Source organism: Chrysochloris asiatica, unplaced genomic scaffold (genome assembly GCF_000296735.1).
Source record: "Chrysochloris asiatica unplaced genomic scaffold, ChrAsi1.0 scaffold00131, whole genome shotgun sequence".
NCBI classification, from domain to species: Eukaryota; Metazoa; Chordata; class Mammalia; order Afrosoricida; family Chrysochloridae; genus Chrysochloris; species Chrysochloris asiatica.
In genome coordinates, this window is record NW_006408649.1 from 214,338 (window position 1) to 230,410 (window position 16,073).

General features: G+C 35.4%; 1 protein-coding gene across 1 annotated transcript in view; it reads left to right on the forward strand.

Annotated features, from left to right (window-relative positions):
- NBAS (neuroblastoma amplified sequence) overlaps positions 1-16,073 on the forward strand; it is a gene marked incomplete at its 5' end in the record, with an annotated part of 556,069 nt that overhangs the window by 172,926 nt on the left and 367,070 nt on the right. The window contains 3 exons of the mRNA XM_006869470.1: positions 2,015-2,098; positions 10,833-10,986; positions 15,166-15,351. Coding sequence (XP_006869532.1) covers positions 2,015-2,098; positions 10,833-10,986; positions 15,166-15,351 — 424 coding nt within the window. The remainder of the gene's footprint in view (positions 1-2,014; positions 2,099-10,832; positions 10,987-15,165; positions 15,352-16,073) is intronic.

A 16,073-nucleotide genomic window follows, 5' to 3' on the forward strand; every position in this document is an offset into this window, starting at 1 on the left:
AACATTGCTAATAAAGTCCTGAATCATATCACGGTCTGTCTCTTCTTTGAATTATGACCTTCCATTGCACTCAAACTTGCTAAATTTCTTACCATATTAGTATTGATCACTAAAGGAAAGAAGAGTGATGAAAATTGAAAGCTCCTGTAATCAATTAGTCAATTGGACTAATCGAACATGTAAACGTAAGTCTCCATGACCCTGATACCAGAACTAGCCTGGTTACCCCTACCAACTCTTCTGAAAGGAATCACATTAGAAGGTTCTGGACAGAGTTGGAGAAAATGGGTAACAAAGTTCAAAATTTAACAAAAAAGACCAGGATTTCTGATAAAAAAAAAAAGACTAGAGAGAGGAAACTACTGACCTCACAATCGTGGCTTAATTTTCAGCCAATGTTTAAATGTGAGTATATAGGAGAACAACAACAATAGTAAGGTATGCTCACCATGGACTGGTCAATCATTCAAAATCCAAAGGGCAGCATTCACATAGGAAAAAGTTCAGAAGGGTTGGGTGATGGTGGTAGTGGTGATGTGCCGTGGAGTCGCTTCCAACTCAAAGCAACCCTGTATGAGGTTTCTGAGGCTGTAAATCTTTACGGGAGCAGAAAGCCTCATCTTTCTCCCTCAGAACTGCTGGTAGTTTTGAACTGCAGACCTTGAGGTTAGCAGCCTGACTCGTAATCACTACGCTGCCAGAGCTCCTTGAAGGGCTGGCTGAGAAGGAGGGTGAGATGTAAACAAGAATCACAGGGAGGAAATAGACTAATTATTGTTACATGGAGGGGTTTACAATCATTGAAATGGAATGAAGAGTATGATTTTTTTTTTAATGTAAAACTGATCGTTTGCTCTGTAAAGCTTCACTCAATTAAAAATAAATGGTTAAAAAAAAAAAAAAAGATGACTATGAGATTGTCTTGCCTTCAGGAATTTCCTATGTGCTCTGCTTTATACAACAGAATAACAAAACCCTTAATATCAAGCATCTCCTGTTTATATTTTAATCTCACAGCTATCTGATGATTTAGGTAGTCAAATGTGAACAGGGAATTTCTGTTTAAGGCTACAAGACACTTCCATTTTCTGCTTCATAGAGCTTTTGATTCTGAATATTTCTAAAATTTTAAAAATATTAACTATATTTAAAAATAGTAAGATTATTTTGACTTCAACTTTATTTCAAAATTTGTTTCTTCTGATAGTAAATAATGCCTTTATTCTGAGATTCTTTTTCAGGTTATTTCTATTTGCTGCGTTTTATGTCTTCTATATAAATAAAGACGATTTATTGTATTTTGTGTCTCAAAAAAAAAAACCAATTTTATTATGTTAATAATAATTTACTAGTGTGATTTTCATTATTAGAGGATGAATCCAAAATATGAAAAAGTCCATGTCCCTTAGTAATTTTCCGTTTTACTGACAACCAAGCATAATACCGAAAAAATGGATATGCATTACTGTTAAACAAAATAATGGTTAAGCCTATGAATAAATGTTTAAAAATATCTAAGAAATGATAAATAGTTTTGTTTGATATTCAAAAGTAACAGTACATTTTCTTATACATTATTCAATTGGTATCTACTTTTTTCATCAGTTTAAGTGGGTAATAGCTATCGTATTTATGTGTACATAAATTAACATGTAAGTTTTCATTTGCTATGACAATAGATTTGAGTTAAAATATTTGGATTGCTATTACTACAATTGCTTTAAAATATAACTGATCAAAATATATTATAAATTCAATTGTTAAACTAAAAATATGAGAAACACCTTCTTAGTGAGGTTGATCTATTTTTATATTAGTAGAGAGATGTGGTTTATTGCTAAAATAAAAACAAATCAGCATTGAATTCTTAAAAAAAAATTACTTGCTTCACAGAATACCCACAGGAATCTTGGTGACTGGTTTATAGAGATACTTTTTGCATTGTATCCCTTGTGTAGTCAGTCGTTGAGATAACATGCATTTTAAATAACTTTTTTTTTTTTTTTAATAAAAGTGGTGCTGATGACTCCTTGATGATCATTCCTTGGCATGAACATAAACACCGGGATAAAGATTGGTGTGAAGAGTCCAAGTGCAAGTAAGTATGATCAGTTGGAGGCATCCTCAGCTCTTGGTGCAATGAATGAATACATGACTCTGTGACAGTGGTGTATTCAGTGTGACTTCTTACTTGATGCTGGTCCCTGATGTTGAAAATTTGTGTGAAGTTTTGAAAAAAATATCCTTAGTTTAATTATGTTAAATAGGTCTACTGGAAAATATCAAAATGCTATTAAGGAATTCTTTTAAAAATTGCTGTTATACAATAACTCTTCTTTTTCAGATAATCCCTTTTGAAGTTTGACATACACAGTTGGATTTTCAAAATTGTAATCATGATGTGCATACGACTTTGCTCTTGATTTAGTTTTGGCATTCATGTTTATAAGATCTAGCCTTGAGAATCCTGGGATGGCATTGCAGGCAGGATAAGCTGTAGGATAAGCACTAGACTGCTAACCCCAAGGTTGGTGGTTTAAAAATACCAACCACTCCTCAGAAACCCTATACAAGGTCACCATGAGTTGGAACTGGCTCAGTGACATGCAACAACAATAAGCCTTGAGAAGCCTTAGAACTTGGAGCCATCAAATACTGCAAAAGGGGTGAAGGAGGAACTTGCTCATATGCAAGTGTAGGCTAAATGCGAAGAAAGTTAAGACAACTCCATGAAAGCCAAACTATGATGTTGAGTATAGTCCACCCAAGTTTAGGGATCATTTCCAGAACACATTTGATCCATTATCATTAATGATCAAAAACCAGAAGAGTTGTGGGATGACATCATACATGAAGAAAGCAAAAGGTCATTAAAAGGACGGAAAAAAAAAAAAAAAAGGAAACACCAGTGTGGATGTCAGAGAGACATTGAAACTTGCTCTTGTGCTTAGAGAAACTAAACCAAGTGGAAGAAATGATGACATAAAGGAGTTGATCAGAAAAATTCAAAGGGCAGCTCAAGAAGAGAAAGTCAAATAGAATGAAATGTACGAAGACTTGGAGTTAGAGTTAGAAAACCCATAGGGAAGAGCATGCTCAGCATTTCTAAAGCTGAAAGAAATGAAAAAATTTAAACTTCAGGTTGCAATATTGAAGGATTCTATTGACAAAATATTGAATGATGCTGGAAACATAGAAGATAGAAGGACTACACAGGGTTACTGTACCAAAAAGAATTGGTTGATGTTCAGTTATTTCTAGAGGTATGAGCAAGTTTTAGAGTCTGTTCTGACAATGATTATGGTTGTTTCTTTTTTCCCTGTCTTTTTAATGACCTTTTGTTTTTTTCTTATATAATGTTGTACAGGGTCGCTATGGGTCGGAACCGACTCGGCGGCACTTAACAACAACAACAATGTTGTTCATGTCATCCCACAACTCTTCTGGTCTTTGGCCATTAGTGCATGAAATATGTTTTTGAGATGGTTTCTAAGTTCAAATGGGATATAGTTAAGGCCCTGGTGTGATGTTGTTGGATAAGTCATCACTGAACAGATACAACATTGCTAGATCTTCTAGAGCATTTGGAAGTTAGCAGTGGATGCCTATAAACAAGTGGAAGAGAGAAAGGGACAATAGGCAGTGACTCATTGTAGAACAAAAGTTGTCAAAGAAGATTACTATGTTTGCATGGGTCTGCACTGTACCCAATGACTAATTCTCCATTCCCTTCCACCCCTGGTAACCATCATAGAAAATTTATTATAGAATGGAAACCTTTTCTTAAACTTTTTCCAGTTGTGGCCTCATATAATATCTGTCTCTTTCTCTCAGCAAAATGCTCTCTAGGTTTTTCCATATTATGTGGTGTTTTGCAGATTCATCATTATTTTTCCATGTTGCATAATGTTACATTGTGTATATATGCCAGAGTTTATTCAACCAGTCATCTGCTGCTGGTTATGTAAGCTTTGTCTTGCTATTGTGAATAATGCTGCAATGAACATGGGTGTGCAATTAAAGAAGGAAGAGGAGTACTTTCAGCAGTAGGTGATACTCATGTAGTCATATTAATGTTGATAGTTATTGACTTAATCCAAATTGTGATATATCTGAAATAGGTGGAAGAAGTGTAGGGGAAGTAGGGTGGCTGTAGCGTAAACTTCTAAGTAGTATCTGAAGTATATAAATCAGAAAATAGTAACAAACACACAGTGTTTAAACATGTGGAGGTCAAAACCAGGAAACAAGGTGAAAGGTTTGAGCTTCTTTGCAGGGCGATAGAGTAGAGATAGGGTGGCATGGATGGTGTCAGTGGATATTGTGTAAGGAATTGCTGGTTTGATTTTTATTTATACAGACACAAGCCTTTTGCTAGCTTGGATTTCAAGAGCTATGCATATGTTAGTATCTAAAAAGTGATACATAAACAACCCGTAGTGAGGCAATTATAAGTGAAATTTGGAAGTTTTGTTTATGTTTATTGAAATCCTGGTGTGGCGCTGTGGGTTAATGCGCTCGATTGCAAAGTTGGTTTGAACTGCATGGTTGGAGGTTCAAGCTTACCATCCGTTCCTCGGAAACCCTATACTGGGTTGCTATGGGTCAGAACCAATTTAGCAGCAATTCACCAGAACAAACATTTTATCATATTGGGTATTGTTGAAAATTTCCATGAATCTCATTTCTTTTGATATTTTTGATATTTTAGTTATAGAATATGTGACTCTTACTTCTTAAAAATTTCTATGCATTGAATGCCCTGCTCTGTTTTTGTTCTTAATTTAGTTTACATGTTTTGTTTTTAATTTTATTTTCATTTTTATAAAAGTTGTATATATTTGCACATATACAGTAATATGTTAAAGTGTTCCACAAAGTTAAAAGCAAAAACCAAAACCCTGTTTTTTTTAGATGTTACTGGATGCATTTGTTTTTGTTTCTTTTTCACAACATCTCTACATTGGAATGCAAGTTCCAGAGTCTCGTCTGACAGTTGCAAACTTCCATTAATCATTGGAACATGGAATGTATTAAGTATGAATTGAGGAAAATTGGAAGTTGCAAGAAATGAAATGTAATACATAAAGATCGATATCCTAGATATTAGCAAGCTAAAATGGGCTAGTATTAGCCATTTTGAATCTGACAATCATATGGTATGCCAGGAACAACAAAAGAAGAGAAATGGTATTACATTCATCATCACAAAGAAAATTTCAAGATCTATTTTTAAATACAGTGCTGTCTGTGATAGGATATTATCTGTAAACCTACAGAGGAAATGGAGAACTGGTGTGGCACTGTGGGATAAAGCACTGGATCACAAGGTTGGTTTGAACCACAGCTTGGAGGTTCAAAGTCACCACCTGTTCCTTGTAAACCTTATATAGGGTCGCTATGGGTCGGAACCCACTGGAAGTCACTGAACAATAACAACAAGGAAGACCAGTTGATGCCATTGTTATCCAAATTTACACACCAACCACTAAAACCAATGATGATAAAATTGAAGAATTCTGCCAACTTACTCAGTGTGAAATTGATCAAGCCTGCAATCAAGATGTATTTATAATGACTGGCAATTGGAATGCAAAGGTTGGAAACAAAGGAAGGATCAGTAGTCAGGAAATACAGCCTTGGTGATAAAAATTATGCTGGAGATCACATGGTAGAATTTTGCAAGACCAATGGCTTATTCATTATAATTACCATTTTCAAACAACATAAAGGACGACCATTCACCTGTACCCCACTAGATGGAATACACAGAAATCAGATTGACTAAATCTGTGGGAAGAGACCTTGGGAAAGCTCCATATCATCTGCTAAAGTGGGCAGACTGTGGAACAGACCAGCAATTGCTTATATGCAAATTTTGTATATTTAGACTTTGTAGTTTCTAAGGATAGAATAAAGTTTGAATTTTAGCACACACACAAAAAAAAAACCAACAACAAAAACCAAAAAGCCCTTTGGTATTCCCTTCTTCCATACCTTCAAAGGCAAATACTTTCAATTTTTTAAAAGAGTTATTTTTGTTTTTACCACTGGATCACTGAACAGCATAATTGTATAGCTACTTCTTGATTTTCTTAATATAGGACATTACCTGTTAACTCTCTAGAATGAAAGATAGTGATTTAATTTCTTGTCATTCGCTGAACCCTATTCTTCCTTTAGTGGTTGTGCCTTAAAAACAAGAAAACAAAAACTTCTACACATTTCAGTAGAATTTCAGGAGTATAGAATTTAATTCATGAGATTATGAAAGAGAAGTGTAGAGTGCATTGGGAAGAACTAAGCTCAGTAGAGGTCAAGGAAGAAATTTCCTGTGAAAAAGACATTATTCTGTAACTGCCAAATCATTACGATCTGAAGTTGGAATGAGGAATAGAATTTAGCTCAGTAGAAGAAGAGTTTGACATATGAGAGGGGAGTTTTAAGCAGAGGAAAGAGTATTGGAAAGCTTAGGACACATTCTCCTTCAGAGAAAGAAAATAAGATATTTATCATTGACATATACAGAACAAAAGTGAGAGTTGCATGAAGATGAAGTTATTTAAGTGTTTCAGGCATGTTTAATCCCGTTTCTGTTTTTTAAAAGAGAGCTATATTATATTTTCTGAGGTTATTATTAACTCAGTTTTGAATTTATTGCATGTGAAGCAATCTAAGAGCCGATAACACTTACTCATCACTTGACATTTTGCATTCATGACTATAGTAAAAAAAAAACACAAACTACTGTTCTACTATTTTGTGCACCACTATTTCATATATGTTCTTGTTGTTGTTATGTGCCGTGGAATTGGTTCCAACTCATAGCGACCCTGTACAGGGTTTCTGAGGCTGTAAATCTATATGGGAGCAGAAAGCCTCATCTTTCACCCGTGGAACAGCTGGTAGTTTCGAACTGCTGACCCTGAAGTTAGTAGCCCGATTCATAACCACTATGCTACCAGAGCTCCTTATTTCATATCTAGGAAGACCTTATTGTAATCAGTACCACTTACAAGCGGAGTCCTGGTATGGTGCTGTGGGCTAATGCGTCTGACTGCAAAGTCGTTTTTACTGCAAAGTTGGTGGTTCAAGCTTACCTGCTGCTCCTTGGAAACCCTATACAGGGTTGTTATGGGTCAGAATCAACTTGATGGCACTTAACAACAACAAGCACAATAGGTTGCTTATGTCAATGTGGATAAAATTCCCATATATTTCATTGACATCTGCTTTTTTAGTCTAATCATGAACTTCAGTTATATGAAGAAAAACGTGGCATCAGGATTGGAGAAACACTCATTAGCAACCTGTGATATGCAGATGATACAATCTTGCTTGGTGAAAGTGAAGAGGACTTAAAATACTTACTGATGAAGATCAAAGAGCACAGTCTTTGGTATGGATTGCATCTCAATGTAAAGAAAACAAAATTCCTTGAGGGCCACTGGACCAATAAACATTCTTATCACTGGAGAAAAGATTGAAGTTGTCAAGGACTTCATTTTTCTTGCATCAACTATCAACACTTATGAAAGCAGCAGTCAAGAAATCAAATGACACATTGCATTAGGCAAATTTCATCTGCTGCACAAGACCTTTTAAAGTGTTGAGCAAAGATGTCAGTATTAGGACTGAGGTGCGCCTGACTCAAGCCATGGTATTTCCAATAAGCTCATATGCATGCGAAAGCTGGACAGTGAATAAGAAAGACCATAGAAGAATTGATGCATTTGAGTTATGGTGGAGGAGAATATTGAAAGTGCCATGGGCTGCCAAAAGAACAAAGAGATCTGTGTTGAAAGAGGTACAACTAGAGTGCTCCTTGGAGGGCAGGATGGCCAAACTTCGTCTTTCATACTTCGGGCATATTGTCAGGAGGGACCAATCTCTGGAGAAGGATATCATATTTGTTACGGTGGAGGGTCAGAGATAAAGAGGAAGACCCCCAGTGAGATGGATTGACCGAGTGGTAGCATCAATGGACTCAAGTGTGGCAACGGTAGTGAGGTTGGCCCAGGACTGGGCAGGTTTTCGTTCTGTTGTGCATAGAGTTGCTGCTAGTTGGTACTGACTCGATGGCACCTAACAACGACAACAACAACAGCAAACTTCAGTTACCAGTAATCTTAGTAGAAACAATAATTAAAAATAAAAATTCAGTACCTTTTCTCTGCAACATAGTGTGCTTTCTGTAACTTATTTCCACTACTTTTTATAGTCATAAGATTCCTTCATATTTTTTGTTCCAGTTTTAATCTGAAGAGGGTGAATCTGGAGATAATGAATCTTCAATTAGTTACGTAACCTGTATGGGGTTTCATAAGGTTTAGTGATGAAACTGCATTGCAGATTCATTTCTGACTCTAAAGCTCATCGCCCTTTTTCCCCCTCCTTTACTGTTTTTATGATAAATATTCACACAGCAATTTATTGTTGTTGTTGTTCGGTGCCATTGAGTTGGTACCAATTCATAGCGACCCTATGAACAACAGAATGAAACACTGTTTAAAACTCTCATGTGTCAAACTCATCTTCTACTGAGTTAAATTTTACAATTTCTATAGAAAAATTTCCATGATAATTGGTTACATTTTCTGCAGTGTGGCATTATTCTCAATTCATTCGATTTTGTTTGTAGTATTTCCAGTACTGTAGACTCTGTGCAGGATAAGTACTGGACTGCCAACCACAAGGTTAGCAGTTCGATCCCATCAACTGTACTACAAAAGAAAAGGTGAGGCAGAATTTCTGTTCCCACAAAGATTTACAGCCTTGGAAACTCTATATACAGGGTTTCTCTATGAGTTGGAACTAACTTGATGACATGTAAAAATAACACCAGTTTTTATGCCCCGCTACCTTTTCATCTTGGGGTTAATTTTTACCATTAGATCTTCTATAAGGGAGTCCTCGTGGTGATGCAGTGTATTAAGCAATGGCTACTAACCACTAAATTGGCAGTTCATACTTACCAGTTTATCCTTTGGAGAAATTTAAGGCTATCTGTGCCTGTAAACTTTAAATTTACAGTCTCGGAAACCATATGGAGCAGTTCTACTCTGTCCTATCGGTCCTGCGAGTCATAACTGCCTTCATGGCAGTGGGTGGGTTTCATGGAGCAGTTCTACTCTGTCCTATCGGTTCCTGTGAGTCATAACTGCCTTCATGGCAGTGGGTGGGTTTCAGTCTCCTATAGATATTTTTTAGATGAACTTATTATTCACAGGTGATATTCTTTATTTTTTTGAGCCAGTTTGTTATTTAGCTAAAAGGGATAGTTTTGGTATAAATTTTAAAGTGTCTCTCAGGTGATAGTCTTGGGGAGTTCTCTAGTTTCAGCCTGTCTCATGAGTGTGGAATTTTTTAAGAATTTGAGTTTGGTTTCCACATTTTTCTCTGTTTCTGTAGGATACGTCTATTGTGCCCCTGACCAGAAAGGTCGGTAATAAAATCCTGGCACCATCTAGTCTCACGGTAGATGGCTGCTTTGGTTCATGTTGACTATTTGTCCTCTAGATTTTCTTCTTTGAGTCTTTGGTTTCTTACTTTCCCTTTTGATGAGTAGAGACCAGTCATTCACAGGCTCTAAGACCCCAGGCCCTACTTACTATATTGAGACATATAACATAACAATTTATGAATTGTGTTATGTGAGTTAGCTGAGTTGTCCCATGAAAAGATGGCCCTCAGCCTTCAAACCCAGAAAACCAGTCTCGTGAGGTATGTGGTTATGTCTAAGAAGTATCCATAACTGCTGCTTCTATGTACTTTATTACAAAGACATGAATATAGATGCGCACACTCACATATCCATATGTAGCTATGCCTGTAAGATATTTTTAATCTGTGCACACATATGGACCCACATAATCATATACTTAAATACCTGTATACATATTTGTGTAGTCATGCATACATTCTTTGGTGGTTGTTGCTCCTTTGCCTTTTAAAATAACAATTACTACATATGTCATTTACTACCTACTTATTTCAGATGAATGAATGTCTCTAGTGGAACACAACACTTATTTCATATGTTCATAAGAAATATTTAAGTAAATACTTTTTTTTTAGTGTGTTAATCATTTAAAGCATTTTACTAGAATAATCCTGATGAATCTCCTCATAATTTGTGATTCCCATGATGTTATCTGTATGTGCATTCCTGTAGGGGATGTTTATTTTTCACACCTGATAGGGAATGGTATAGATGAATTCTTTATAATGCAGAAGTCAGCGCTATACTAGATTGCTTATACCTGATGTACTATATCATCCACATAAATACGGAGTGCTTCCTGTTAGTTTTATGAATGTGATAAACAAGATTCTTTAGTCATATTTGTGTTGGAATCACCTGGGGATATTTTCCTAAAGGAGGTATTTCTGGGCCATCAGTGGCGATTTTGATTTAGTAGGCCTGGGCTTAGCACCCAGCCATGTGCATTTTAAAAGAGCATCTCAGGGTGATTTTGATTTTGTTAGTTACATTTGATTTATTTTGTGGTACAGGTGTTTTGATTTAGTATCCACGCGTACTTTTAAATTAGGAAAACCCATAGGAAAATAAGTTAAGCATGCTAAAAAATGTCCTTATTTATCTTATAAGTGTGTACATGCATATAAGAAAACACACACATACTTCATCTTTGTAGCCTGCTCTTTTCCATCTGGTTCTGTATCTCACAGAATTACATATATATGTATATATATATGTATATATATATACAAATACATGTATAAGGAAAGCAATTGGCTAGGATAATCCTTATATATTTTATATATTGCAGAATCCAGTCAATTACTAATTGCCCTTTTGTGTTTTGCAGAGTCGTTGTTGAGCCAAGTCTCCAAGATGAAAATGAATTCTTGTATGCTGCACAACCTGAATTACTCAACTACAGGACAACTCAGCTTGCGGTAGAGAGGGTTACGGAATGGTATCACACCCGAGCAGAGGAAATAGAGCATTATGCCCGACAGGTAAGGTGAAAATTACAGGTGTTGTTCAGCTGCTCTGAATTCTTAGAATTTAGTGCATAAAGTGAATGTCAGCAGTAGTGCCAAGAATCATGTATGTTGTTTGCAAGGAATGAAATGAGTATTTCTTATTACTTTTGTTCATTTAGCCATTGACTCAGAAGGTTTCACAGCTCTTTTTGCTTTCTGACAGAGATACAATAAAAATTGTTCTTTAAAATGTAAGTTGAAAAATTTGATGCATACTGTTCTAGAATTTCTGTAATTTAATCGTTTTACAACCACACTAATTTAAAAGATTGTATCAATCCAGAATTTCTTGATTATCTGTTGTTATAGCAATGCAGTTGATTATTATTTTGCCTTTCAGGAACTCCACTTGAAGCTGTTTTGAATTTCTCTCAGTCCTTATGTACCCTTACTAAGATGTATAACAACTGTATCAGAGAGGTGATTTGGAAGAGAGATGAGGATTATATTGAAATTTAAGATATTACAATACTTACCTTGATTCTGACAAACAGAGTGTATGACTCTGGCCATGTTTCCTACTTTTGGATACCTTAATTTTCTTATGGGGTTAATTCTTGTAACAGAATGAATAAGAACAAAAGAAAATGTACCTGAAAAATTATTAAACTCTGCCAATTGAAGTACTCTACAAATGTAAGGAATAGTTGTTTTTATCATATTGTTTCTGTTAAGTGCAGTCTTGCTGCTTCCGACTCATAGCGATCCTGTATATGGTTTCCAAGGAGTAGCTGGTGAGTTTGAACCACCAATTTTGTGGCTCAAACCAACCTTGCCGTTGAGCTTTTATCCTGCAGCACCATGTAAGGAGTCCAATTGTTGTTGTTGTTGTTGTTAGGTGCCATCGAGTTGGTACCAACTCATAGCGATCTTATGCACAGCAGAATGAAACACTGCCTGATCCTGGGCCGACCTCACTATTGTTGCCACGCTTAGTCCATCGATGCTGCTACTTGGCCCATCTTATCTCGTTGGGGGTCTTCCTCTTTTTCTCTGATAGAACCCCCAAAACAACCAAGCAAAAAAATAAAATAGAAGTTATTTTTATGTCAGTTCCAACTCATGGAGTCCCATGTATGCAAAATAGAACTTCATTCCATGGTTATTTAAAAGCTGTGCCCTTTTATTAACATTCCTATTGCCAGGCCTTCTTCTGAGGCACCTCTAGGTGGGTTCAAACTTCAACCTTCCAATTAGTAGTCAAGTGCTTAACTGTTTGTACCATCCAGGGATACTATCTTACCAGAACAGTGGTTGATAATTCATAGCTAGACATGGCAGAATTCCCATTGAAATGTAATTCAGGTTCTAGTCAATAGATGACATTTCTCTTTACTTTCAGTCTTGGCTTTAGACCATTTGTCCTACCATCAGTGTTTCATTTGACATGAAGGGTACTTTTAGAAAGACTATGTACCCTTCTTTTAAAATTTCTACTTACTGAATGTAACATGCCTTGTCTTCCCATTTGATAGTCTTTTTGATTTCCTGTTTAATTTCTATTTATAATATTTGTAGATTTGAAGATGAATAACTTACTGTTACTGATGGGTATGTTACAGTTTAAACTTTTGGTGGGATGTCCAAGAACATCTATGATTGGAGGTTTTGGCTTTCTAAGTTTTGAAGATGGGTAAGGAACATAGTACATTTCAAAATGTTTAGAATCTCAAAATGACAAGAATTTCTGGAGATGGTCTAGTCTAATTATCTATGGTATTGGTAAGGTAGAGGGTCAGAGAAAAAGAGGAAGACTCCCAATGAGATGGATTGGCCAAGTTGCAGCATTGATGGACTCAAGTGCGGCAACAGTAGTGAGGTTGGGATCGGGCCGTGTTTCGTTCTGCTGTGCATAAGGTCACTATGAGTTGGTACCAACTCGATGGCACCTAACAATAACAACAACATAGGTAGATAAACTAAAGTCCGTGAAAGGAAGATGATCAACTTTCCTAGGGACACAAAGTGGCAGAGCCAGAGCAAATACTGGTTTTAATATAATCTATCTTATAGAGTCTATATAAAAATGATCTGTTACATCAATCTTAGTGACTGAGAGTGAGATTTATAAATCTAGGGAAAAAAACAACCCAAAATACAAAAGCAATCGCAATTCTTAGACTCAGGATATTTTCATAGTAAATATAAGGCATCTTTTATCATTCAGTTTTGAAAATCAGACATTATGTAATTTACAAAAGAATTAATGTAATGACTTAAATGCAGCAAGCAAAATAAATTATATGTATTCTTTGTCATGATTATACTAGAAGTCCATATAAAATCACTGTGAATAAAACAGTTGCAGTTGCAGGCAGATTCAGGTATGATGTATTGGTCACAATGACTGTCAGTGATGTGAATTAACTCATGATAAAATTTTGTTCCGTTAAAATTTTAACAAAATACGGTAAAATCTTCCCTTGATTTATATAGTAGTAACTACATTCCAGGAAAATTCAGTGTAGATTAAATCATACAAAAAAATTTTTTTATAATGTTAAATAATACTTAAGCTAAGTGACAAATATGTAGACTCTTTGTTCATGTCCTGGTAGTGGTTATGTGCCCTGGAGATAGTTCTGACTCATAGCGACCCTGTATAGGGTTTCCGAGGTTATAAATATTTATGGGAGTAGAAAACCTCCTCTTTCTCCTACTGAACAGCTGGTAGTTTTGAACTACTGCACTGGAAGTTGGCAGCCCAACTCGTAAGCACTGTGCTACCAGAGCTAACTTTTGTTTATGCCCTACAGTACCTTAAAAGTGACAGAGCTTTTTCACATTTAAAATTTTAACCAGTCTGGAAATAAATTGCAGACATATTAAATTATTTTGAATAATTAGGGAGAATTATAAAGAAAGAAGATTGAATGTTGGTTGCTTTGTTGAATTGGTTTGTATTACTTCTCTTTTTTCATTTAGGCCTCTAAAAACACCTATAATAAAAGTGTTTTTTAAATCTGCAGATATATATTGGTGTTCAGTGTGTCTTACACTACAGTCAAAGTGATATCTGACATAGTTTTTAATTTTCAGTTTTAGAGATTTAATTGATATGAGACTTCCTTTTCCTTAGTGTCTATAAATGCCTCTAGCAAAATTTGTTTGTTGGTTTAGGAATATGTTTATAGTGGTGAGTTATACCCAGTGAGAGCTTGGGGTACATGGTATGATTTTGTAAGTTGCTTTGAATCTGAGTTTCATTTAATATGTCAGTAATTTGATTTTAAAGACATTTTTGCTTCAGTAAGTATTTGAGAATTTGAATCTTCAAAGATGATAATAAAAAGACAAATGTGCTTCACAAAATTAGTGAGTACATGACAAATTGCTAAAGTGCTTTGTGTTCAAGATACTACTTGTGTTTTATGTATCAAGTATTTTTTCTTCATGCTTTATGAAAATTCACCTGATGAGTTTTAATTCACCTGAGATAGAATATAACTGTAATTGTATCCTTTTAACATAAGTTAAAAAAAATTATTTGTTGAAGTTTTACGAGATTACTGTTTTCCTAGTTTACTTAAGCTTCCGAACTTTACCTACGTACACTTTTTCCGTTATGTTTCTTTGAAACACCCTTTCCAATAGAAAATACATTTCTCCTTTGTTCGCTTAATTTTTACCTGTCAGTCCCTTGGTGTTTGAATACCTTTTGATGGGCCTTTGATCTATGGCTTGACATTTCTTTTTTGCATCTTTCTGCCCTCCTTCTCTTCTGTGTCAAATCTTAATCCTAGTCCTTACACTGTACCATTTCCCTCATTCTCAGATTCCCAGATTTAACATAATCTCTCGTAGTCTATGTAGAAGATATTGGAATTTTCCCACAAACTTTTTGACACTCCCTTGTATGTATATATATATATAATATAAAACTGCTCTGTAAATTGTTAAATCTGCTACCCATTTAAGATGGTTGTCTTTGCTTTCAGCATTTTTTATGGATTGATGTCTCTTTGAAACAGCATAATACTGATACATTTGATGAAGAATTCTTATGTTTTTGTACTAAATAAAAATGTATATTACTGATAATGTGATTTTATAACAATTATAACATGGATTAGATCTGGAGGCTTTTAAAACTTTGAAGTATATTGTAAGACTTTAATACTAAAAGACTTAACTGTTGCTTTTCAATTTTAGGTTGACTGTGCATTATCACTTGTTCGACTTGGAATGGAGCGGAGTATTCCTGGTTTGATGGTTCTGTGTGATAATTTGGTTACTCTGGAAACACTGGTTTATGAAGCCGGGTGTGAGTTAACTCTAACCTTAAAAGAACTCCAGCAGATGAAAGACATTGAAAAACTAAGATTACTGATGAACAGTGTAAGTTTTATTTTACCTCTTCTTTTTAATCATTCCCTATGAACTTTGATTATTTATTACATGTCACAGAGTCAAAGATGAAATGTCCTCCAAACCTGACAATTTAGCAAAGGAAGATTTCTTTTCTTTTTCTTGTTGTACAATGTTTTACTGAATGTATCTAAACTATTTTGGCTGTTTTTGTACTTTGCTTGCCCTTTCTTCTGATCCATTTGTATGATCATTATTATTACTATTACTTCTTAGTGAGGCATACTTTAAAACTAACTGGTCAGTTTAGTAATATTACTCTTTTCTGTGGTAAAATTTCCAATTATGTGTCTATTTCAAGGAGTAAAGAAACAAGTATCGAGATCCAGAGGATTGAGTGGTTATATGAAGAAAACATCTTGACTTCAGGGTTGTATGAGAGTTTGTACAGCCATTCTTAGATTTTTCCTGGGTCAACTTGTGCTTTGTCTCCCAAGTTAGTACCTGTTTTTCCCTAAGCGCACTGAATAGAGATACCTTTGAAGCAGTGCTAAGTGTCAGTGTTCTTCTTTTTGGCAATCATGTGTGAGTGGGCAGGTAAAGAGTGGAGTGACTACACAACTGCTGGATATGCTCTCTTTTCTCCATCCCCCAACACACCCCCTGCCCAGCATTTCGCTAGTTCGCACTTTCTTTTTGATCAGCCTTTCTCTCTTCTTCATCCCTCTTACCATTTTTGTTCCTCATATGCA